General features: G+C 43.2%; 1 protein-coding gene across 1 annotated transcript in view; it reads right to left on the reverse strand.

Moving 5' to 3' along the window:
- LOC109919412 (double-stranded RNA-specific editase B2-like) overlaps positions 1 to 26,532 on the reverse strand; it is a 148,210-nt gene that overhangs the window by 21,928 nt on the left and 99,750 nt on the right. Inside the window, exon 5 of the mRNA XM_048606229.1 lies at positions 6,304 to 6,485. Coding sequence (XP_048462186.1) covers positions 6,304 to 6,485 — 182 coding nt within the window. The remainder of the gene's footprint in view (positions 1 to 6,303; positions 6,486 to 26,532) is intronic.

A 26,532-nucleotide genomic window follows, 5' to 3' on the forward strand; every position in this document is an offset into this window, starting at 1 on the left:
CCGGCCCCGCTCTCACCACCGCTCCCTCACCGTCCCGCTCTCACCACCGTTCCCTCACCGGCCCCGCTCTCACTGTCACTCCCTCACCAGCCCCGCTCTCACTGCCGTTCCCTCACCGTCCCACTCTCACTGCCCCTGCCTCACCAGCCCCGCTCTCACTGCCCCTGCCTCACCAGCCCCACTCTCACTGCCGCTCCCTCACCGGCCCCGCTCTCACTGCCCCTGCCTCACTGGCCCCGCTCTCACTGCCGTTCCCTCACCGTCCCACTCTCACTGCCGTTCCCTCACCGGCCCCGGTCTCACTGCTGCTCCCTCGCCGGCACCGCTCTCACCACCCCTGCCTCACCGGCCCGCTCTCGCTGCCAAATCCATGATCCGCTGCTTTTGCTCCGGCCCATGCTCAATCCGCTGTCGCTACAGGACAATGCCCGTGCATTCTTTTCCCTCCACATGGTTCCTGGTTGCGACCTGACTACTTCCCGACTCCTTAGATGAGTAGTTAAAAGGGTGGGGGCGTGGGGGGATAGAATTACTGCAGAGAGGAGGGAGAAGAGGAGAAAAAGAATGGAAAAGGAATGGAGCTAATTACCCTGCTGCCATCTTGCTGTTACCACAAACAGGAACTCAGTTTCTAACCAAAATGCACTCAATGGTGTTTAGGCTATGGCGATGAAAGAGGAAGCACTGCGCTCATTTTTTGCTACTAGGGGCAGGCTGCCCATCTTTGCTTAAGTTCCTGGCCCCAGGCATACTTTGGTCTCAGCTTCAAATCCCTCCATTCAGGGCTAAGGAGGATGAGGCATATGATGGATGGCAATCGGAAGATTGGCTTAAGGAGATGACGGTTTCAAGGCAGAGGTTATATTTGCCCTCTCGGCCGATTCTAGGCCATTGGCAGAAGAGAATAGAGAGCACATAGAGTTCGATGTGGTCCAACATAATCAAATGATGGATGGCTAAATCCCATGGACCTTATTACTAATTCCTGATTTCTCTCTGTTGACATACTTCTCTTTTTCTCTTTGTTTCCTCGATGACATTCGTTTCCATCAGAATGTCAGTGATTTTTATCATCACTGGGGTTAAAAGGCATAAAAATACAGGCTGTGTCTGGCCTCTCTTGATGTTGACCATCTCAGTATATAAATAGAAGATGCTGAATGCATGAAATGGATTTTCCTAGAAAGATAGACTTTTTTGCAAATTGCAAAGAGAGTTTGGCAGTATTTTAATGGAAGACTAGATGTAAGTGTAATAGGATATATTGCAGCCTTTTTTAAACCATGAGATCAGCTGGATGAACCACAATGTTGTTTTTCGATGCTGATATCTCTGTGTTCACATAATTCATCAACTGCATAAATGCATGGTTCTTAATGGAGGTCTCCCAGTGTTACTCTCCTCTATTCATTCCCCAGAGAATGTGGACCTCTGGGAAAGGTCTGTACAACTGAAATCCTTGATATTGGATCTGCTTTTGGTTGGGGCACACTTCAGCTCTTGAGAAGAGTAGACACTGTAGGACACCTACGGCAAAAGTGATCCATTTGATTGTCTAAATGAATCAGGGAGGAATCCTCAGATTTGAAAAAAAAATCTATTTTCTCAATGTTCCAGGGAGATGACGTGGCTCTGGTTTTGGGGAACGGGGCCAGGGTGTGCCGAGAGTGTATATATTGTGATACATGAGGAATACCAATTGTTTGGGATGAGCTTTATGGACCTGGGGATCTTTATGGGTCTGTCATTATTCCTATGTTCATACTTGTAAGCCACCCAGTGCTAGTCTGCATCAGGAGCAGGCCAGGAGAGGAGCTGTCAAACCATTGCTTCTGTCAGGCCGGAGTCGATCATTAAGATTTTATGTTAGCTGCAGCTGATGGGGAAGGAGCCAAGTGCACAATTTAAATGTAAAATACCCATTAGCTCGTCAACACTGTGAAAAACGCCAGGGAAGTGGCTTCTCGAATGGCTTTGGTGGAGACTGACTCTGAGGAATTACTGAGGCTGACAGTGAGACTAAGCTGAATTAACATGACTGTAAGTTTTAATAAAAGCCTTGGGTAATGACTGATGTTAATTTAGCTCCTCCATACTGTCAAATTGTCAGAATCAGTTATTCCTCCCTGTCTAGGATCAAAGAGCACTCTACAAAACCCATAGGCATTGTCATGTAGGGAAAAAAAATCAAAAGGAAATCAGTTAAAAAGAGTGAAGTTTTAACCATCTTTTTGTAAAACAAAAGTCAAAGATCACTCTTTAAACTCTGCTTTTCTTTTAAAAAAAGTAAGAATCTACCCCTTTGTGATAAATTTTATATCTCCAAAACCGGAGGGTTTTGAGTTAGTTGGGAATAGAGTCATACAGCATGGAAACAGACTCTTCGGTCCAACTAGTCCACGCTGACTATGTTCTAAAACTAAACCAGTCCCACTTGCCCATATCACTTCAAACCTTTCCAATTCACGTACTTATCCAAAAGTCTTTTAAATGTTATAACTGTACCTGCAAGCACCACTTCCTCTAGCAGTTCATTCCATAACTGTGTAAAGAAAATTGTCCCTCATGTCTTTTTTTAAAACTTCATCCTCTCACCTTTAAAATATGCCCCCTAGTTATGAACTCCCCTATCATGGACATTTAAAAAAAAGATTAAAAATCACAAACCTAAAGCCAGCCCACCTAGAACCCACCCACCTTGAATCTTAACATGCAAGCATCAGTAAAAAATGATCATGACCCTGTCCGATTTTCATAGAAACCTCACTGATTCACTGATGCACTTTAGGGAAGGAAACCTGTCTTCCCCTTTTCTGATTTGGGCTCACGTTTCACTTTTGGTTGACTTTTGATCGGTCTTTAAAATAGCTTTGTAAACCATTCTGTAGGACTGAGGGTAATTAGGGATTGGGAATAAATGCTGACAAGATTAGATGATACTTTCCAGAAGCCATGCAATCTTCCTATGCTAAATTGGATTCTGCTGACAGGATACGCTGTTTTCCTTTGTGTCGACCTGTTCTATTTTGGTGGCAGCAGTGACTGCTAATATGACTGTGCTGCAATGACAAGTCACCTGTCTCTATTCAGAGACTATCATGGTGCTGATTGCTGGGAAACTCAGTGTCAAGATTTGTTAGAATTAAATATTTCAAAGCGTTCTGACAAAATTTGCTGTTAATAAAGCACGTGAAAGGAAACAGATTAAAAGGAAAGCCCATTTTATGAAATTAACAACCACAGTAACCATTCAACAATGCTGTCGTTTCATTGGTTCACCGCAACATTAAGAAGCCATGGTGCTTAATATTTCCAAATTGTGTTCTTTACCCAAGTACCAACGCTCCATTAAATTGGCTTCTGTCTAAGTAAGCAATTATCTCTAAAATGCAAATTAAACTGAAATTAAGAACTTAATGACTGACATTTTAAAGATAATAGAAAAAAATTATGCTGTTCAGCAACAGTGTGCATGGTCTGGAAGCTAAGAGCATAAAAGTGAAATTCTAAATTTCAGCCTTGTTTTTATTTTACTTTTAACATGGGTTTCCAGAGTTTAATTACAAAATGGTCATTATTTACCTGTATGCACTGTGATAACTCCTTATGTGGATGAAAATTGTCATGACATTACATCGCATACAGGGAAAAGTGCAAAGAGGTTATGGCAAATTGGTGCCCCTACTGCAGTTGATTTCTTAATTCTAAGCCCTGACGACTTGAATTTGTCACTGTTGGACGATTTACTTCAGTTCTCAGTTAATTTTCTGACCTGAAATCTGTGCAAACATATGAACATGGGTACTGTCTAGGTATAGAGTTGTGCTCAGAGCACACCAAGGGGGTGTGGATGAAGTCTGTGGGACCGAGGAACTTTAAGAACTTGGACAGATTGAGAGTAAAAACACAACTCTTACTCAGTGCCTTAACTTATATTGCAAAATCAGGGAACATCTTAGATAATCAAACTTGTTATTAAGTTAAAGAATATGTGGCATCGACAAGTTGGTATCATTTCTGAGATTTGCTGTTACCAAACAGAATCAAACACATACAGATGAAGATTTGAAGATAATAGAATATGAATGCAAGAATGTTTAACTGACTTGACAACCCTATCTTTTACCAAGATGGGTCCTGCAAATGAAAGGAAGGAGTTGCTTTCTGGGAGTATGGGAATCGTGTTTTCCATGTATGCTGTAGAGTTTTAATGATACAGTATGTACCATTTTGTCTCCTACAGGATCCCTGTCCTGACACTAGTCTGTTGACAGACTGATTCCCCTCTGAGCAATGACACTCCAGAAAAGATTGCCGCTGGGATAGAGTTAGTGTTGTAGCAGGGGCTGGGGGAGGAATGTTTAATGTGGGTAGCAGCAGTCATTAATTCCCATGGGGGTCCGATCCCTGAGACATCAGATCCCTCTTCTCCTTGGGGCCACCAAATTCCTCATCCCTGCAGTATTCCTATGAAGGGTTGGAAGGTGGGAAAGCATAGTGGGCTGTGACCACAATGCGACAATTATATATAAAAAAGGGAATTACTGTCATGCTCAATAGTGGCAGAAACAATTAAGAACTATGGGTTTAAAACATCTTTCCATCCTAAACTTGGGTGAACCTTGAGTTACGAACAAATTCAGTTTCATTCAATAAACTAAAATGCTGCATGAGGTCAGTGGAATCTTTAAGTATATACCACTTGTTTAGAACAGATAATAACTATCTGGCATCTATTCTTAAGTTAAAATTATAGGGGTAGTGCTTCTACTCCATTGTTTTGAAGATTTTAAGATGTCCCTAAAGCTGCTGGCAAACTTAAGAAAATGAGCACAATTTGAAAAGTCTCCCCAGGCAAATGCAAAACATTAAATCCTGCATCTTCAAACCAGGCTATAGAACATAGAACATAGAACATTACAGCGCAATACAGGCCCTTTGGCCCTCGATGTTGCGCCGACCTGTGAAACTAATCTGAAGCCCATCTAACCTAAACTATTCCATTATCATCCATATGTTTATCCAATGACCATTTAAATGCCCTTAAAGTGGGCGAGTCTACTATTTTTGCAGGCAGGGCATTCCACGCCCTTACTACTCTCTGAGTAAAGAACCTACCTCTGACATCTGTCCTATATCTATCACCCCTCAATTTAAAGCTATGTCCCCTCGTGCTAGCCATCACCATCCGAGGAAAAAGGCTCCCACTGTCCACCCTATCTAATCCTCTGATCATCTTGTATGTCTCTATTAAGTCACCTCTTAACCTTCTATGGTTGGTGTATGTGGACATCATCAAATTCAGGTGAACTGAAGTCTTGAACCAGTGTAAAACATTGCAGAATACATCAACTGACATGCCTAAAGCCTCTACTCACACTAAAGCAAATTATTGTGAATGCTGAACATTTGAAACAAATATAGAAAATGCTGGAGAAACTCAGCAGGTCTGGCAGCATCTGTGGACAGAGAAGCAGGGTTAACATTTCAAGTCCTGTATGACTTTTTCAGAACAGGAGTTATAGAGTCATACAGCAGAGCAACAGACCCTTCTGCCCAACTTATCCATACCGAGCCTATTCAGTCTCTCCTTATAACTCAAACCCTCCACACTGTGTAACATCCTTGTAAATGTGTTTTGCACCGTTTTCAGTTTAATAACATCCTTCCTACAGCAGGGTGACCAGAACTGCACGCACCATTCCAAAACTGGCCTTACCAATGTATTGTGCAGCCTCAATGTGGTGTCCCAACTCTCACACTTAATACGCTGACTGTTACGGCAAGTGTACCAAATGCCTTCTTCAGCACTCTGCCTAGCTGTGACACCACTTTTGAAGAACTATGTACCTGCACCCCTAAGGTTTGTCTGTTTGACAACATTTCCTAGACCCCTGCAATTAACTGTGTAAGTGCTGCCCTGGCTTGTCTTACTAAAATGCAACACCTTGCATTTATCAGAATTAAATTCCATCTGCCATTCCTCAGTTGTGCAGAAAAGTTATAAAGGACTCGCGATGTTAGTTCTGCTTCTCTCACCACAGATGCTGCTGACAGACCCATTGAGTTTCTCCAGTATTTTCTGTTTGTTTTAGCTGAAATTCATTTAGGTTTAAAATACCTCAATCCTTAATTTCCCCAGATACTGTATGATCTAACACTGCAGCAACATGTTTATTCCACTGGTTACCCAGCATTTTTTTAAGGAGGGCAAAGTCCATGCCCAGAGATCAGATGACCACACATCACAGGCTGCAATGAGGCCAGACAGTCAGCTAACTGTTTATAAGACTGATAACATACCGCTCAGGAGAGGCTGGTTGCATCGATAAGGTGGTAGCAGCTGAACAACATCCTCCAGCCGTTGGCATAATGCACGGGAAATGTGACCAACGTGATGTGTGCTTCCCAACACAATGCTCTGTAGGTAGATCGGTTCAATAAAATGACTCAGGAGAGATCCTTGAGCACCCAGAATGTTCCACCTGAAATATGGGAAAGGTTTAGGAGTTAGGAAAAATAAAATGCGCTGGTTAAGAAGTCTAATTTTGAAACCTTTCACCGTGTCAGGCTGTGTTTGTTCTATACAGGAGCCTAGCTAAACCAGATTGTTCCCAGCTGAACACTTTTCATTTGAACTTGTAGTTAATTTGGCATAACCAGCCTCTCGTTTGCTAATTGTGCTACACTGCAATTAAGTATTGAATGGGCAGTTTGGCTAATGACAATTTAGTACAGACGGCTTGTACATACGTGTCTGATAAATATGTGACCTGCATTTATATTTAAGGGACGAACAAAGGAGTAGTAAGATTAAAGATGTTTTGGTGTTAAAGTAGTGGGGTCACAAGTCGGAAATTTAGAGAAAAACCGAAAGAACTGCGGATGCTGTAAATCAGGAACAAAAACAAAGTTGCTGGAAAAGCTCAGCAGGTCTGGCAGCATCTGTAAAGAAAAAAATCAGAGTTAACGTTTCAGGTCCGGTGACCCTTCCTCAGAATATGTTGTCCTCTGAGGAAGGGTTACTGGACTCGAACAGTTAACTCTGATTTTTTTCTTCACAGATGCTGCCAGACCTACTGAGCTTTTCCAGCAACTTCTGTTTTTGTTCCAGAAATTTAGAGATATAGCCAGAATTTATAGTTATTATTAACCAGCAGTCTAAGAATACGGGGTAAACCATTCAGGATTGAAATGAGGAAGAATTTTTTCACTTAGAGAGTTGCGAACCTGTGGAATTCTCTCGCACAGAAAACTGTTGGGACCAATTCATTAGATATATTCAAGAGGGAGCCGGGCGTGGTCCTTATGGCTAAAGGGATCAATGGGTATGGAGCAAAAGCGGGAGTGAGATACTGAAATTGCACTATCAGCCATGATCATATTGAATGGTTGTGCGGCCTCTAAGGGCTGAATGGCCTGCTCCTGCACCTATTTCTATGTTTCTATGTTACTGTTCTCCTTCTTGCAAAATTGTGAGTCATGACAATATAAAGACATTAATAATAGCAGGAGTGAGGCCACTTGGCCATTTGGCACTGTCATTCAATATAATCTTGGTTGATCCAGCTGAGATCCATTTCCCACTCACTCCTTAGATTCCTCTATTCTCTTAGTGACCAAAAACCGCTAAGCTCTATCTTGAATATTCTTGGCAACTGAATGTAAGTAGTTCCAAAGATTCACAATGCTTTGAGTGAAGAAGCCTTTCCTCATCTCAGCTCTAATAGATAATTGCTTGACTTGAGACAAGGATGTGAATGTCAGTTCTCACAACCTGCTTTGGGAGAAACTCCCTCCGATTTGCAGGATCTTGACTTTGGGGCGGAGTAGCGGGTATGGAATAGAGTTGGGCACACTGCTCCTGTGTATACATCACGGGGCTAGCTGACTGCCAGCTCAGTCTGTCCTGCTCTATTCTCTTCCCACCCTGGATCACCTTACTTCAGTCTCTAGCACTCTATCCCTGGATATCCCTACAACCCCAAAGCACTGCAGTGGTTCAGGGAAGCAACTTACCACCATCCCCTCCAGGGCAATTAGGGATGGTCAATAAATGCTGACCCACATGCCTTGAACGAACAAAATAAAACATTTGTTTGGGATGGGGAGATAGCTGTTCAGGGGAGGTGCAAGAGACTGATATCCTGAGGGTGAACAACTGCCAAATTATTGGGAAAGGATTTACAAATGAAAGATTAACAATGCTATGGGAAACCTTCCCATGTTGTCAAATGTAAAGAAGGGTTATACAGAGTAAACCCATTTTGCAACTCAAGCCTCATGAAATAAAAGCAAATGAAAAGCTCCTTTGTCTTCCTTGTCAAATTTCATATAAATTCCTATCTGTGTACTGTAATTGACTCCACTGAGGCTAGAAAACAGCTCAAGAGAGACAGGTGTGCAGGTCAACTATAAATCCACATGGAAAGTTACAGTTAAGCTGCCATGGGCAACAGCTTTGCTAGTACATCCATTGTGGAGATACAGTCATTGTACCTCTCTTTGATCTCCCTCCTTTTTTTTCCTTTATTCATTCATGGGATGAGGGCGTCACTGGCTAGGCAGCATTTATTGCCCATCCCTAACTGCCCAGAGGGCAATTCAGAGTCAACCACATTGCTGTGGGTCTGAAGTCACATGTAGACCAGGCGAGGTAAGGATGGCAGTTTCCTTTCCTAAAGGACATTAGTGAACCAGATGGGTTTTTCTGACAATCGACAATGGTTTCATGGTCATCATTAGATTTTTAATTCCAGATATTTTATTGAATTCAAATTCCACCATCTGCTGTGGTGGGATTTGAACCCAGGTACCCAGAATGTTGTCTGGTCTCCGGATTAACGGTCCAGCAATAATACCACTAGGCCGTTGCCTCCCCGTAAAGAAATTGCAAATTGTACTTGAGCCAGGTCGGAGTTGAACCTATAATCTCCTGATCCGTAGTCAGGTGCGTTATCCATTGTGCACAACCACACTGAAATGAAGAATATTAAACATTGATTCACCAAGTCTCCTTTGTCAGTGCCTTTTATATAGAAGTTCTGTTGAAATGTTCAATGACATTTATGACAGGCGTGTTTGGTTTTCATACTTTTGGAATTTTAATCTAAATAAACTGTGCAGTGTTCCTGTGCTCCTTCGTTGATCCTAATGTGGTCTTGTGCATTTGAAAAGCTGGCTAGATCACTTCAGTGGGCAGTTGAAAATCAACCAGACTGGTAGGAGCTCTGGTGTGGCATGCAGGACTTGTAAGAAAGCAGACTGGTGAGTACTGAATATAATTATTGATATACAGTGGAATCCTCAACTCTGCACCAGGAGGCAAGGGTTCAAATCTCACCTGCTCCAGAGATATGTCACAACATCTCTGAAGAGGTTGATTAGGAAACTACTTTATACAATTAACACACTACACTCCATACTCATTGGAAAAAGCCTCCAGTCATTACTTGTCTCTTGACCATTATGGTACAATTCCATCTTTATGTCTTTACACACAACTAAACATTACTTATGGCAGTGGATTAGGCTAGAATTAGTGGCCATCATCAAAAGGAGTAAAAACTGATACTGTAGTCTATATGAATGTGTGTCTGTTTGTGTATATATTATATATATATAATATATGCACACATACATATACTTCATTTCTATTTAATTGGTTGCTAATATCATTATTGCTAATCATGCAGATAGACTATGACATTAAGTGATTAACATCTTTTGATGAAACCATTGTAATGTCACTGGAATCATTTACAATATTTTTGTAAGCTACCAAATGCTATTAATGTGTAAGTTTAGTAACATTAAGTAACATGGGTTATTAATTTATAATAAACATTTGTTATGACACATTTACAAAGGTACTGTTATCAATTACTGTGAAATTACATTTAATTTCAGCACTCCACTAATAGTTCATACATTTTATTTAGCTTTAGGGAAAACTTAGCTTGTGGGAAAAGTAATGTCATACATTAAGCCAAGCCCTTGCAAAAAAAACAAGATGCCCTGTTATAGTATCTTTCACATAAAACATGGTCCCATAAAGAAAGACTTACATTTTAATAGTGACTTTCTAAAACACTTCACAGCCAGTGAAGTACCTTTGAATTGTTGACATTAGACAATTGGTGTGCAGGAAGCTTCTGCAAGCTGCAATGTTTTAATGAACAGATGATGTTTTTCTGTATTGATGGATAAATATTGGTCTGGTCACCACAAAAGTGGAATTGCTTCACAGGGATATTCAATTTCCACCTAAGGGAGCAGATAGCTTGAGCTTAATGTCTTATTCACAGATAGCATCTGTGACAGTACAGCACACTGTAGCACTACATTGGAATATCCCCTAGATAGAGACTTGAATCCACAGCCCTGCGACTTTAAAACGTCATGATTTATAGCAATTCAGCCATGACTGACATCATGGGACTAATTACAATGGGACTCAGGGAATGGGGGATGTCTGCAAAAGAACAAGGAAATGTTGTGAGTTTCTCCTCCAGCCTTGCTTGTATCAAATGTAAACACTAGAAATTTTTATCTTCTGCAACTTACGTTTATTAGAAATGAAAAACTTTATAAATGATGTAAATGGTCTCTTATTTTTATTTGTATTGAACTATTTTGGGAGGGAAACATAAATAGCATGTTTATACAGCATATACTTTATTACAGAGGAAGTTATATGGATTTATTATATTCTACTTTAAAGCAGTGCTTACAGCATTATTTCAGCACCTTTGATTTAGTGGATGTCTCAGTATAATTAAGCACACTGGTCATTGAGTATGTTGAGCAGAACTGGTCTGTGTGGTATTTGAATGATCCTTCAAGCTTTATGAAGCAACTGGGGGTTAGATGGCATGAGGGGCCCAGTGAAACCCGACCTCCAGCCATTGGGAACCAAGGAGTACCCACCGCACCACAGCCCTGGGCAACTGGGACCAGCGACGCCCTGAATAGGGAGCAGAGCATGTCAGTCCCTCTGTTGGGCTCAGAACTGGACCTTGCTGGCTTCGTTCTCACCCCAATGATATTGGATCAGAGCAGCACCCCCAGGGAGGAACAGGACAGCTACCTCATTGCCAACAGTGTGCGACAGTTCACCCACATTATAGGGATGCAGGGATTTTCCCAGTGAGCAGACCACAAGCACCTTCTCAGTGAGAAGACCACAGGTAAATGGACATTGGGTCTATGCGTAATTCTATAAACTCTCAAAATGGGTTTTAAAATTGCCAGCATTAAAGTGCGTGGTGTTAAATCTACTATCAATGTGTTTGTACATCGGCCAATATCAAAGCGGACCTCCTGTTACTGCAGGCGTGTGGAATACAGGAGTGTTGAGCTTATGGGCCCACGGGCCTTTGATTTGGTCACAGGGGAAACAAGTACCGTTCCTCCAGCCTGGGCATTCTGCTGCAAGGAGGCAATTTCACCATCTCCGAGGTTAAGGAGGTGGTGGGTGGGAGCCTCATCGTAGCAGATGTTGTGTACAGAAACACTCCCCTGCCCCAGTGGTAAAGAGTGAGCGGCTAGCTCCCACTGCTGCTGGCAGCGTCCAAGCCGTTCATTCTGGCCGGAGACTTCAACTACATCATCGATGTGGATGGACGATCTGAAGGGGCTGACAGCAAACCAGACGCCCCATCCAGATTCCTGATGGAAAAGGTTAAAGTTGCCAAGCTTCACTACCCCTGCAGACACAGCACAGTGTAGATGTACCTGGTCACGGCCATATGGGGTCTATCTGCTCAAGGATATCCTTCCTGTTTGTATCCTGAATGTTCTCAGTCAGACCCACTGACATCAAGCTGGTGTTCTCTGACCCCTGCCTCCTGCTGTCTGACGGTCACCTACAGGAAGGCCAATGGGCCAGCAAGGGAACGTGGAAGCTGAATGTGAAACTGTTGACCCCAGTTTTGAGGAGTTCAAAAGGGATTACACAGGTTGGAGATATGTGAAGCCTCTTTTTGAGTCTCCGGGGCACTGGTGGGGAACAGTCAAGGAGAATATCAAGAGGTTCTTCATCCTCAAAGGTGTTCAGAAGGCAAGAGAGAGATGGTGCAAATGATGGGGCTGATGTTACGGAGAATCTCCAGGAGGTGAAGAGCCAGCAAGCCTCGCTCTTTGCCTTGGAGCCTTTCAAGATGATCCTCCAGCCCAGTGACCGCACCATGGAGCAGGATGAGATGTGTTTGTGTTTCTTTGTCCAGAAGGTCCATGGGGAGAGCTCTGTGTTCAGCAGCCTGAAGATAGAAGATGGCTTGGTAATGTCATCTCAGTCTGACATCCTGAGGACTAGCAAATCCTTTTATACCAGACTGTATACACAAAGCCCACAGACAGTGCAGCCCTGTCCTCTATTATGGAGGTCTCAGAGGACAGCAAATGGAAGAGGCTGGACAAGCCCTTATCTCTGGATGAGTTGACCAAGGCTCTCGGGTCATTAGAAAAGAATAAAACTCCTGGAAGTGACGGCTTACTGGGCGAGTTGTATTCAGCTCTGTGGGATTTGATTGGCCAGGATCTTCTGGAGATGTACAACAGTGTGTTTCTGGCAGGTAGCATGTGAGAATCCATGAGGGAAGGTATCATCACCCTCATCTACAAGTGGAAGGGGCAGAAGGAGGAAATTAGAAATTGGCAACCCATTTCACCGCTGAATGCAGACGACAAAATCCTGTCTAAGGTCATCTACCCCGACCGAACCAATACTGTGCCAGGCAGGATGATCTCTGAGAGTCTCATGCTCCTCAGGGATATGATCACTCATGTGCAGGACAGGTGAGTGGATGCCTACCTCATCAGCTTGGACTAGGAGAAGGCCTTTGACAGGATAACGCACATGTACATGTGGGATGTGCTCTTCAAAACGGGTGTTGGGAAGGGAATCCACAATTGGATCCGACTACTCTACACCAACAAAGTTAGCGCAGTCTCAATCAATGGGTGGGAATCAGAACGCTCCCCAATCAGATCTGGCATCAGTCAGGGTTGCCCACTCTCTGCTGGCTTTTTTCTGTGTTGTACAGAGCCTTTTGCTGAATCCATTATGAAGGATGTAAGCCTGAGAGGGGTGATATTCCAGGCAGCGGAGCCTGTAGGTCAAAGCCTGCCTGTACATGGACAACATTGCCATTTTCTGCACAGATCCACTGTCAGTGCACAGACTCATGAGCATCTGCAACCAGTTTGAACTGGCCCTGGGAACCAAAGTAACTTGAGGCAAAAGCGAGGCCATGTTCTTTGGGAACTGGGCCAACCGATCCTTTATACCCTTCACCATCAGGGCAGATTACCTGAAGATGCTGGGAATATGGTTTGGAGGGGCCAAGGGGGTGCAAACACTTGGGAGGAGCACATTGCCAAGGTGAGGCAGAAACTGGGCTTTTGGGACCACCGCTCCGTCTCTATTGCAGTTAAAAACCTGGTCGTCAGGTGTGAGGTATTCTCTGTTGTTGTACATGGCGCAGGTCTGGCCCATTCCCTGAAATTGTGCCATTGCAGTCACCTGCAGTCACTTCATCTGGAGGTCTAAGATGGACACTGTCCCGAGGGACACCATGTACAAAGCTCGGGATAAGTCAGGGGAAGGACGTACCCAATGCCACCCCCATCTTGATGGCTTGTGTGTGGCTGCATCAAGCTGTGCATAGACCCTCGGTACGCAAACACCAAGTGTCACTACACACTACACACCAAGTAGTTGAACCATTCCGTATCACCTGTCCCTTGTGGAGAAATCTGCAAAGAAAACACCTTTGATCACAAGTCCATCAGGAAGTGGTCGGCACATAGTGTCCTTGAGCCCCCTGTGGGAAAACCAAAGGCTGGATCCTGTTGGGTTGTTCCCTGAGCAGACTGTCAAAGTCATTTGGAAGAATGCGTCATCACCAAATTGAGGGGGGGGTCATTATGCCTCAGCTGGCTGAGAAGGAGAGTCCTTCATGGTAACCCTAGCCAGTGCCAGAATTGAACCTACACTGGTGGTGTCACTCTGCATTGTAAACTAGGTACCTGGCCCATTGAGCTGATGCACCCACTACACAGGCGAAAAGAAAAGTTCCAGTCCATGCTAACAATTTCATCCACTAAATGATAATGGAAGCCCCACCGTTATGACACATCAGAGACTGATGTTTGTCTCTTACCAAGAGGTTCACAGTATGGGTGCTTTAACAGTCTCCAGTGCTCCATTGCTGCCATGCACACTAATGAGTTCCCAAAGCATATTAAATCAGTGGCTAAACATTATGTACCTAATTTTTTACATCATTGTTCTTTTCATTAATTAACGTTTCTCCATCGTTAGTGCAATTATTGCAGTTGCCTTGCCACTGTACACCTCCTTCCATGATTAATAAGTAGTCATTATATTTAGCTTTCTGAATCAGTCAATTAACAGAGAATACTTTGTGTTAATTACAGACTGTTAAAGGCAATGTTCTGTACCTGGAGAGCAATCTATTTTTCTGGAACCGGCGACACATATCGCCATAAAAAAGGTTCCTTCAATAATTTTCAGAAACAGAAACAATTCTTTCCTCTGTGTTAACTCACCAGCAGAATCAACACTGTGAACTAAAGCCATCTTTTAATATCATGCAAGAAAAAGCAGCCATCTGGCATTAGTGATTGAGGGAAGAAGATCTCTTTCGGTGTGTGGGTCATTAAGGTAACATATTCATCTACTTAAATTCCAGGCTGAAAGCTCAAATAAAATTGAAGATGATAGTCATACATAAACAATTAGCCCATTTTGCTGCCTGCAGGAAACTTTAGCTGCACTCTGTCAACATAATTTGCATAATTGCAGTTAATCCATGATATAGTTTTACTTAATCCCAAGTGCCAAATGCAAACAAATCAAACTTCTAGTGGGCAGAAAGTTGCCATTCAGTTAGTATAGACGGTTTTACATTGCTCACGCACTTTATTCTTTAGCAATGCTGCAATCTTTCAGTCTTTGACAAAATGTCTTGCAGCAGGGTGAGGAATGGCTTGAATTGTTGCTTTTGCCCATTTAATCCTGACTACATTTTGTGCAGCAAACTGCTGGGTATGAGAGGCAGAAGCATTCTGCCTCCTCTCCAGGGCATTTGTGACCTGAGTGAAGTGGGAATAGTCATAAGGTAAGAACCCAGTGTTGGAGGTAGTGTATTGGCGTGGATGAAGAGTTGGTTTATATGCAGGAAACAGCGAGTGGGGACAAAGGGGTTCTTTACAAGGTTGCATCATGCCACCAGTGGGGTTCCACAGGGATCAGTACTAGGACTGCAACTGTTCACAATTTATAATGTTGACTGTTGAATTTGCAGACAACACAAAGGTAGAAAGGCAGGTTGAGAGAGGGATACAAACAGTTGGCAGAGAGGTATTGGTAGATAAGTGTGCAAAAAATTGGCAAATGGAGTGTAATGTGGAAAAGTATGAAGTTGTTCATTTGGAAGGCGGAATAAAAGAACGCAGTATTATTTAAATGGAGAAAAACTGCAGAAAGCTGCAACAAAAAGGGACTTGGGGGAACTTGTGCACAAAACACTGAAAGCTAGCACACAGGTGGATTAGGTAATCAGAAAGCCTAATTGAATGTTGGCCCTTATTTCAAGGGGAACAAAAGCGATGGGGACACTGTAGGAAAGTGGATGTGAGGAGTGTCGGATTGGCCTTGATCCTATTGAATGTGAAGCAGGCTCAACGGGCTGAATGGCCTACTGCTGTTCCTGTATCTTGTGGTGTTATGGAAAATAACCAATGAGACTGAAAGGTTTTAAACTTAACAATGAAAGGATTGAGAAAGAAGTGTTAGTTAGAATGGGTAAATTCAATGTTAAAGTAGGAAAAGAAAAAAAAGGATTCACAGAGGGAAATGAAGATTGAATTATGAAAGTAAAATAGAAAAAGTTGTAAAGGAAAATCTGTTAAAATTTCAATAAAAATACAACTCCAACAATGATTAAAACCAAAAGGAATGATATTTCACAGTCACAATGGTTAATTTTCAGTGTCATGGTGGCTGACTGATAGTAATTAGCTCCAAATTTAAAGTTGAAATGAATTTTATACTTACCTGTGTTAAGTTTACATTTACGTTGCAAGTAGAGCATCACACTTTAAAGGAGAGCCAGACATTTGAATGGAGAACTAGACAGCAAGATGACATTTTTGTGAAGCTACCAGTGGAGTAGTGCATCTCCAACAGCAACGTTACAATTTCTGTGTTGAATCTCATATCTGCTCTTCATTCGAAATATAAATAATGGCGAAGTTAGTTTCTGCAGCATTGCTTCGAAGGTGGTGTTTGAGATTTTGGATGTATTTCCCCGAGTACTGGGTCGGGTTGTGGTGCGACATGACCCATCTCTGGTTCTGCACCCCAGAGAGCAGTAGTTCTGGCACAAGTCTGGCTGAATGGTGATGGAGGAGATGAGAAACCATCTGGATTGGCTAGGTTCTGGCTTATTTGCTGAATATCCACCAATGTGAAGCCTCGATCCTTTCCAAATACTCTCCTTTCCGTGAGGTGGGATGCTGGGCTGAGGAGGAGCGGGATCTTACTAGCTGGAGAAGCTTCAATCACACCCCCAACTCCCTGGCTTGAATTATAATGAACAGTGAGCCCACTAGTGTTATCTAAGTTGACTGTTCCTCGGCCTTGTATCAATGCAGTCCACTCCAAACTAATGCATGCCAGTGGGGTGGAACAGTGGTTCTGTGGTTAGCGCTGCTGCATCAGAGGGGCAAGGACCTGGGTTCAGTTCTAGCCTTGAGCGACTGTCTGTGTGGAGTTTGTGCATTCTCCCTGTGTCTATGTCGGTTTATTCCGGGTGCTCCAGTTTCCTCCCACAGTCCAAAGATGGGCAGGATAGATGGATTAACATGGGGAATGCAGGGTTACAGGTAGAGGGTAGGGGCTGGGTCTGGCTGGGATGTTCTTTGAAGGGTTGGTGTGGACTTGGTTGGTTGAATGGCTTGCTTCCACACAGGTAACTGGTTTTGGCAGCTTCCTGTATGGCTGCCCAATGCTGCCATTTCCCAACTCTCTTCGTCCATTGGGTGTCCTGGTGATGCAGGGATGTCTAAAATAGATGACCTCATTCTGACCCTAGAAACTTTGACAATGTCAGGAGCATAACTCACTGGCAGGCGCTTCCCGACACATGTATGGAGCAGTATGTGGTATTTACATCTTAGGCTGTCAGTGACAATTTCAACTTTGAACAGTCATCCTGTGCACATCTGAAGCATGGTTCATATCACCACATGTTGCAATTCACAAAACTTTGGCAGATGTGTTTCATTAGTTATGGCAGGAACTGAATATCTCAGTGAGACATGACTACACAGCAGAAACAAGACGAATATCAATTTTTCTTGCATGTACTGATTTCTAATAAGGATTGCCTTTGTATCATTGGTGCCAGATTCAACTGACACTCCAATTGACAGCCTTCTACTGATAATAAACTGGTTAAGTGTATCTTCGCATGTATGTGTGTACCTGGTGGCACAATGATATTGTCAGTAGCATAGGGGTATGGTGCAGAGGTAATGAGATGAGTTTGGAAATATCGTTTTTTTCTTTCATTCTTGTGGGAGGTGGGCAATATTAGCTGGTCAGCCTTTATTGCTCATCCCTAGTTTTGCTTGAGAGGATGATGGTGAGCTGACTACTTAAACCACTCAGTCCATTTGGTGTCGTCACACTCACAATACCATTGGGGAGGGAGTTCCATGATTTTTACTCAGCAACTTTGAAGGAATGGTGACATATTTCCAAGTCAGAATGGTGAGTGGCTTGGGGGCAGAACTTCCAGGTGGTGATCTGCCCATGTATTTTCTGCTCTTGTTCTTCTGGATGGTAGTGTTTGTAGGTTTGGAAAGTGCTGTCTAAGGAGTCTTCTGCAGTGCAAGTTGTATACCCTGCTGCGACTGAACATTGGTAGTGGAGGGAGTGAATGTTTCTGCATGTGATACCAATGAAGCAAGCTGCTTTGTCCTGGATGGTGTCAAGTTTCTTGAGTATTGCTGGAGCTGAACTCATCCAGGCCAGTGGGGAGTATTCCATTGCACTTCTGACTTGTGCCTTTTAGATAGTGGAGAGGCTTTGGGGAATCAGGAGGTGAGTTACTCATTCCTATCCTCTGATCCTCTCTTGTAGCCGCTGTATTTATATGGCTAGTCTAGTTCAATTTATGGTGAATGGCAACCTCCAGATGCTGATAGTGGGGGTTTAATCAATAATAATACCATTGAAGCTCAAGGGCAATGGCTAGATTCTCTCATGCTGTAGATAGTCATTGCCTGGTACTTGTGTGATGCAGAAGTTACTTATCACTTTTCAGCCCAAGCCTGCCTAGGAACTTCAAGGCAGGTGAAATAGGCCCTTCGGCCCATCATGTCTGCTCCACTATTCAATGAGATTGTGTCTGATCTGATGAAGTGAATAGGCTGCAGTTTATAGATTTTCTGTAGCACTTCAAATATTTCTGTTGGTATCTTGGGGAGATCAGAAGAACACTATTTACTGTTTCAATAAGGGACATTATTCTCCATTACAACTGATGATTTACTCTTCCAGTTATGAGCAGTTTTATCTTGTGCACAATAAGAACTGGGCTGAGACATTCTAGACTCAGTACATTTAAAGCGAGCAAAAGGAGAAGGCTTCTGTCCCATCAGCCTGGTCTGAACTTCAAGCCTCACACACACACACACACACACACACACACACGCATGCACACGCAAACACACGTGCACGCACACACACACATAAACGCACAGACACACACAGACACACACACACAGACACACACATACACACACACACGCAGATGCACACACACGCGCACAGACACACATACACGCACAGACACACACAGACACACACACAGACACACACACATACACACACACGCACATGCACACACACACTCACAGACACACATACACGCACAGACACAGACGCAGACACACAGACATACATGCATGCACAGACACACACACACACACGCGCCCAGACACACAGACACACATGAATCTATGGGGTGAATTTCTATTTGCAGATACATTCTATCTTGTTCAAAAAGCACACAATTTATAAACAGTCAGTCATTGTGCCATTTTATAAATTCCTACTTTACAAATAAAACCAGTCTGATTCCAAGCCAAAACAAAAACAGATTCTAAACAAGGCCTCACACCTAACATGCATTGCCTGATCTCAAATGTCACGCCTTCTTTACACTGATAAGACCTTTTTAGTTCTCTCAGGACAGTGACTTCAAAGGAATTCAGGATTTATGTATACATATTAATTAATTAAAACCGTCTAACTGATTAAAGATTTAACAGCATCTTAGGTTTGTTTAATACATCCTCATCAATGGTGTGACCCTTTGATCTTTTACTTATAAATTCTGTGTCTGATACCACCTCTCTCACTAACACCTGAAGAAGGAGTGAGACTCCAAAAGCTTGTGTTTTCAAATAAACCTGTTGGAATAAAACCTGGTGATGTGTAATTTCTGACCTAAAGCCACACAGACCATAGTGCTGTAAGTCAGTGTTGCCCAGATTAGTTTCTCATTGGAGGATCTCCACTGTCATATGTTCTTTCAAGAGCGAACTATACTGTAAATGGAAAAGCCCTGGGGAAAATTGATACACAGAGAGATCTGGGTGTTCAGGTCCATTGTACCCTGAAGGTGGCAACACAGGTCGATAGAGTAGTCAAGAAGGCATACGGCATGCTTTCATTCATCGGACGGGGTATTGAGTACAGTTTCAGTTACAGTAACTGTTACAGTTGTATGGGACTTTGGTTCGACCACATTTGGAATACTGTGTACAGTTTTGGTCGCCACATTACCAAAAGGATGTGGATGCGTTGGAGAGGGTGCAGAGGACGTTCACCAGGATGTTGCCTGGTATGGAGGGTGCTAGATATGAGGAGATGTTGAGTAGATTTGGATTATTTACATTAGAAAGAAGGAGGTTGAGGGGGGACCTGATTGAAGTCTACAAAATCATAAGAGGTATAGATAGGGTGGATAGCAAGAAGCTTTTTTCCCACAGTGGGGGACTCAATTACTAGGGGTCATGATTTTAAGGTGAGAGGGGAAAAGTTTAAGGGAGATATGGTGGAAAGTTCTTTATGCAGAGGGTGGTGGGTGCCTGGAACGCGTTGCCAGTGGAGGTGGTAGAGGTGGGCTCGATAGCATCAGTTAAGATGTATCTAGATAGATACATGAATGGGCAGGGAGCAGAGGGATACAGATCCTTGGAAAATAGGCGACAGGTTTAGATAGAGGATCTGGATCGGCGCAGGCTTGGAGGGCCGAAGGGCCTGTTCCTGTGCTGTAATTTTCTTTATTCTTTGTTCTTTGTTTTTCTGCTTCTTGTGCTTCACCTTAATGATTTGTCGCCTGACAGTGTTTCTTCAGTCACCACAGTCATTTAGTGACATATAGTGCATCTGGCTGTTATTGCTTCTTCTCAGTAGAGGGTACTGTTGTACAACATTACAATTAACAACGCATTTGAGTTGCAACAGGTTTGCACTGTATATGCTTCGTGCTCAATAATGATGTTCGCAACTTCAAAGAGGCAACTTAAGTCACTTCTGCCTGCTGAAACTGGGAAATTCTGCAGAGATTTCCATTGCCGTAGCTCCAAAAATGAGCAATTAAACCCACAACACTACCTGTCCATCCAAGCTAGGTTACTGACCTGAAATATCAGGCTCACAATGGGCATTCAGGCTGGGGGAGGGGTGAGTCAGCAGTGGTAATAAGAATTATGAGTTAATTACCACGAGGAAACGTTAGACAGACTGTATCCATTGGAGTTTGGAATAATGAGAGGTGATGTTATTGAAGCATGTGACATCCTGAGGGGTCTTGACAGGATGGATTTTAAAAGAATGTTTCCCCTTGAGGGAGAGACAAGGACCAGGGGACACAGTTTAAAACTAAAAGGGTCTTTAGTTTAAGATGGAGATGAGGAGAATCCTTTTTTTTCTCTCAGAGGTTTGTGAGTTTTGGATTTTTCTCTCCCAGAAAGCAATGGAGGTCATTGATTATTTTTAAAGCAGGGATAGATAGATTCTTGACTAACAAGGGACAAAAGGGTAAGGGGAATGGATGGGAATGTGGGGTTGAGGCTACAATCAGGTCGGCAATGATGCTATTAAATGGTGGAATAGGCTTGATGGACCAAATGATCTACACCTGCTCCTATCTCATACGTTTGTGTGTATGGAAACATAATGTCAGTATGCTGCTTGAGCACTTGTTGCAACTTTTAGTGGCAGGTTAGCACAGTTTGCTTGTGTTCCATTTCAGAGCTTGGTGGAAAACCTCATTATTACATTGAGATTGAGCTGCCATTGGTGCACTGCAGCCACCAGCTGATGTGCAACTGGTCATGAAGCCTTTCCAGTCAGAGGGCAGCAGGAGTTACCGTGATTTTGAAGAATTCAACAGTGACCAAGGTGAACAAGGCAAATGTTGGTCAAGTCCAGGGATTTCTTACAATAAAAGCCAAAGCTGAATGCTGGAAATGTAAGCTAAGAGAAAACAAAGCTGTAAATGTAGTCAGTGTAGAACTGGAGGAACACAGCAGGCCAGGTAGCATCAGAGGAGCAGGAAAGCTGACGTTTTGGATCGGGACCCTTCTTCAGAAAAGCTGAAGAAGAAAATTCTGAAGAAGGGTCCTGACCCGAAACGCAGCTTTCCTGCTCCTCTGATGCTGCCTGGCCTGCTGTGTTCTTCCAGCTCTACACCTTTTTATCTCTGACTCCAGCATCTGCAGTTCCTACTATCTCTGGAAATGTAGACAATTCCCTGGGAATTGCCCAGGAAGTTGAGACTTCCGATGGGCACTTATTAGGTGTCTGTAGCCCACCGAGAAAGTCGACAACTGTGAGGTATTATGGGAGACTGGAGGCTTTTTAATTATTCACCCGTGGGATGAGGATGCTACTGGCTGGGCAAGCATTTTTTGTCCATCCCTAGTTGCCTTTTAGAAGGTGGTGGTGAACTGTCTTCTTGAACTGCTGTTGTTGTTGGTAGATCCACAATGCTGTTGGGAAGGGCATTATTTATCTTAGAAATTGAAACCCACTCCCAATTCCCATTAAAATTAACGACCCTCCTGACTCACCATTGTCTATATCCCCACCTTCACCCCCACTCCCCTCTTCCACCTGAGTACCAAACTCCACCAGCAGCAACAACCCCCTCCCCCCATCCAACCTGACCCCCCGACTACCCTGTAGCCCTCCACAGACCCCTGACATACACCACTCCAACCCTGACATCCAGCTCCCCTTGATGCTTCAATCCACAACCGTATCTGACAAACCCCTTGACCCCAGATCTCACCACCCCAATTCCCATGACAGTCCCCAAACCCAGCAGCTCCTGCTGCAGGTTGGCACACCAGTGCCTGTCCTCTCTGTTGCTGCCTGTTCAGCTGAGAAGGATACAAGGGGAGAAATTTCACCAGAAATCCCCACTCAATGTAAGTGGGATCCCTTTTTTGTCTGACTTTGGATTGCAAACAGTAACACCGACACAGACTGGAAGATTTGGGTCACTTCTGGTTTTAGGTTTATGGAATTTTCATCAACTCTGATGAAAGGTCATAAACTGTAACATTAACTCCACTTCTCTCCATAAATATTGCCACTCCTGGTGAGTTTTTGCTGACATTTTTTTGATCTTATACTGCTTTTCTGCAAAAGTCTGGCAGTTCCGACGTATGAAGACAGATGGGATCGGTTTGAACTATATTTACTGAAGTCCTCATAGAAACCTGTAACATTCTAACAGGACTAGACAGGATAAATGCAGGAAGGATGTTCCCAATGATCAGGAGCCCAGAAACAGGGGTCCCATTAGGGTATGGGGTAGGCCATTTAGGGCTGAGATAAGGAGAAATTTCTTCGCTTTACACAGAAAGTGGTGTACCTATGGAATTCTCTGTCATAGAAAGCAATTCAGGCCAAAATATGAATGTTTTCAAGAGGGAGATCAGTATAATTCTTATAGCTGAAGGGTTCAAAGGGTATGGGGAGAAAGAGGGAACAAGGTCTTGAGTTGGATGATTAACTATGATAATATTGAATGATGGAGCAGGCTTGACTGCCCGACTAGTTTTCTCCTGTTTCTACTTTCTCTGTTTCTATGTTTCCAAGTCTGGTTAGCTCGACACTATCTACAGATACAGTCGACTTCAATTCTGACAAATGGAATTATGCAAAGAAATAAATTTTTCTCTAGGCATCACTCAACATTTGCATCATTTATGTAATTTACCCTGTACACTTGTATCACATCAATGAACATGCACCTTAAGGATCAGCATTCAGTCGCTATGCTCTCTGGGGAAATTGATGATGTGGCCCTTTAATTCCTTGTGATTACCAATCTGTTTTTGGCTTGTGGAAGTGGGTTCTTGCCAAAGGTGCATGAAGACTAAGGTCAAAGATGGAAATACTTGCTTATAGTTGGATGTAGAGGGGAAAGTGTTTAAACAGTTTGGAGATGAACTGATCAAACTGGTAATCTTTTTGGACCTTTTAGTTTCTTATTTTTAGTTTCTTCCCCTTTCATACAGGGGAAGGTGACGGCCTAGTGGTATTATTGCTGGACTGTTAATCCAGAGATCCGTGTATTGTCCTGGGGACCCAAGTTTGAATCTCACCACGACAGATGGAATTAAGAGTCTAATGGTGACCATGAATCTAATGTCAATTGTTGGAAAAACACATTTGTGGTTAACTAATGTCCTTTACGGAGGAAAACTGGCATCCTTACCTGGTCTGGCCTACATGTGACTCCAGACCCAAAACCAGGGACACCCACCTCCATGAATGAATTTAAATAAAGCTTCCCTGAGTTGAAGATGTATGATTTGAACACAGGTCGCGACTGTAGATAATGGGTAATCCAAGATCCAGCACAGTCTTGCTCACAAGGGTGCCAGATTTCAGAAGCAGGTGCTTAAACCTGTTACTTGTAAGCATCTCACATTAATTACTGCAGTAGCTATTCTTAAACAAATCAATCACAGGATGTAGGTGTCGCTGGCTAGGCCAGTATTCATTGCCTATTCCTAATTGCCCAGAGGGCAGTTAAAAGTCAACTGCTTTGCTGTGGTTCTGGAGTCACATGTAGGCCAGACCAGGTAAGGATGGCAGTTTCCTTCCCTAAAGAGTCCTATTGAACCAAATGGGATTTTATGACATTCAACAGTAGTTACATGGTCGCTGTTAGACCAGCTTCTTATTCTAGATTTTTATTGAATCTGACTGACAGCCTGGCAGAAAACCGACTACAAAATTGTCAGAGTTCCTGCCTTCAGATTAGGAAGAACCTCTTGGTTGCTGGGGTTTCCCGCTCCTTCCTTGGCCACCTGTAAATAGTGGGGCTGTTTTTAAAAATGTACTCATTGGATGTGGGCATTGCAGGCTGGGCCAGTATTTATTGCCCCTCCCCAGTTGCCCTTCAGAAGTTGGTTGTGAGCAGCCTTCTTGAATGGCCACAGTCCATATGATCTGCTTCTCTCTCTCTCTGCTGATGTGACCTGACCTGCTGAGTGTTCCCAGCAATACCTCTTTGCATTCCAGACCAACAGCAGCCACGGTAATTTGTGTTTTTTGCTACAAAATTAGATGCTCGCCTAGTGTGGGGTAATTGCAATGGTATTGGAGCAATACATGGGTTAGAAACTGTGATGGGGAGGTATCTACAAATATAGTACTCACTGCAACCCTTGCTGTTCTGCTGGAATCCTCTCACACAATGTCAAGGATTCTAAGTCACATAGTGATAAAATTAACGTTCAATTAAGAAAATATGTTCAGACCATCATATATCTAGTTTGTTTAATATTGTAGAGGGCTAAAATTTATTGAAGTGCAAATAATAATATTTATGATTGGCTTCAAATTGAACTCTCAGTTAGTCATAACATTCACCTGCTAAACACTTATCATGTTAAAAGTTACTCAGATGTGACAGGAAAACAGCAAATTGAGAGAACATACAGTGACACAGGGTCAAGTAGCTCACAAATGGTGATAGACAAGTCTGACAGAAATGGACATCAATTTGAACAGAACATTTATCAATTGTTGTCCAGCAACAGAATACAATTACAGACTTGGGCAAGCCATTAGAAACCTCTGCTGTACAGTGAGCCATCTGTACCGACTGTAATGATCAGTATTACAAAAGAGAAGTAACATTTTGCGTTAAAATTACAGATGTTAATTTCAAGACCTGAAGCCACAAAAATCGCTGTGTAAGTGCAAACATTTATTCCTTAAAACCTAAGGAAGTACGCAAGTCAAATGAAAACATAACAGAAGATTCTCTAAATATCTCCTGCGTAAACTCAATTCTCAGTGATTGATTCTATTACAGGGGCCCCCCAACCCCCGCAGACACCCCCCACGCCCCGCAGACCCCCCCCACCCCCCGCAGACCCCCCCCCCAGCCCACAAAGAACCCCCCCCAGCCAAAAAGCCACCGGGACATTGAGGAACAAATGTGTGGGCAGATTATGGAAAGATGCAAAAACAACAGGATTGTCGTAGTGGGTGACTTTAAATTCCCCAATACTGACTTAGAGCAAGGGGTTTAAGTGGGACAGAATTTGTGAGGTGCATCCAGAGGGTGTCTTGAAACAATATGTGGATAGTACAACTGGAGGTGGGGCCATTCTGGACCTACTATTGGCAAATGACCTTGACCACTAATCTTACAGTGGGAGAGCATTTTGGAAACAGTGATCACAACTCCTTGAGATTTAAGATAGCTATGAATAAGGATAAGTCAGGACCTTGTGGGAAGGTACTAAACTGAGGGATGGAAAATTATGACAATATTAGGCAGGAGCTTGGGAGTGTTAATTGGGTGGAGCTGTTATCAGGCAAGTCCCCATTTAATATATGGGAGTTTAAAGACCTGCTGATCAGAGTTCAAGTCGGCATGCTCCAGTAAGTAGGAAGGACAAAGATGGCAAGGTATGGGACCGTTGGGATGATGAGGAAGATTGTGAATTTAGTCAAAAAGGAAAAGAAAGCAGGAAAATACTCAAGCAGGAAATTAGAAGAGCAAGGATGGACTGGGAAATGTCCTTGGCAAGTAGGGTTAAAGAGAATTCCAAGGCATTTTATACATACATTAAAAGCAAGAGGATAACTAGAGAGAGGGTAGGACCATTCAAGGATAAAGGACGGAACTTGTGCTTGGAGGAAAAGGATATGGGCGAGATCCTAAATGAGCATTTTGTGTCGGTATTCATCCAGGAGAAGGATGTGGAGGGTAGTGAGATTGGTATGGAGCATACTACTATGCTATGGCATTTTAAGGCTAAGAAAGAAGTGGTGTTGGCTCTCTTGAAGAGCATTAAAATGGATAAGTCCCCATGGCCCAATGGTATCTACCCCACGTGTATGAGAGAGGAGATTGCTGGGGCCTTGAAAAAGATCTCTGTATTCTTGTG

The sequence above is a fragment of the Rhincodon typus genome, chromosome 2 (assembly GCF_021869965.1).
Source record: "Rhincodon typus isolate 14 chromosome 2, sRhiTyp1.1, whole genome shotgun sequence".
In the NCBI taxonomy this organism is placed as follows: Eukaryota; Metazoa; Chordata; class Chondrichthyes; order Orectolobiformes; family Rhincodontidae; genus Rhincodon; species Rhincodon typus.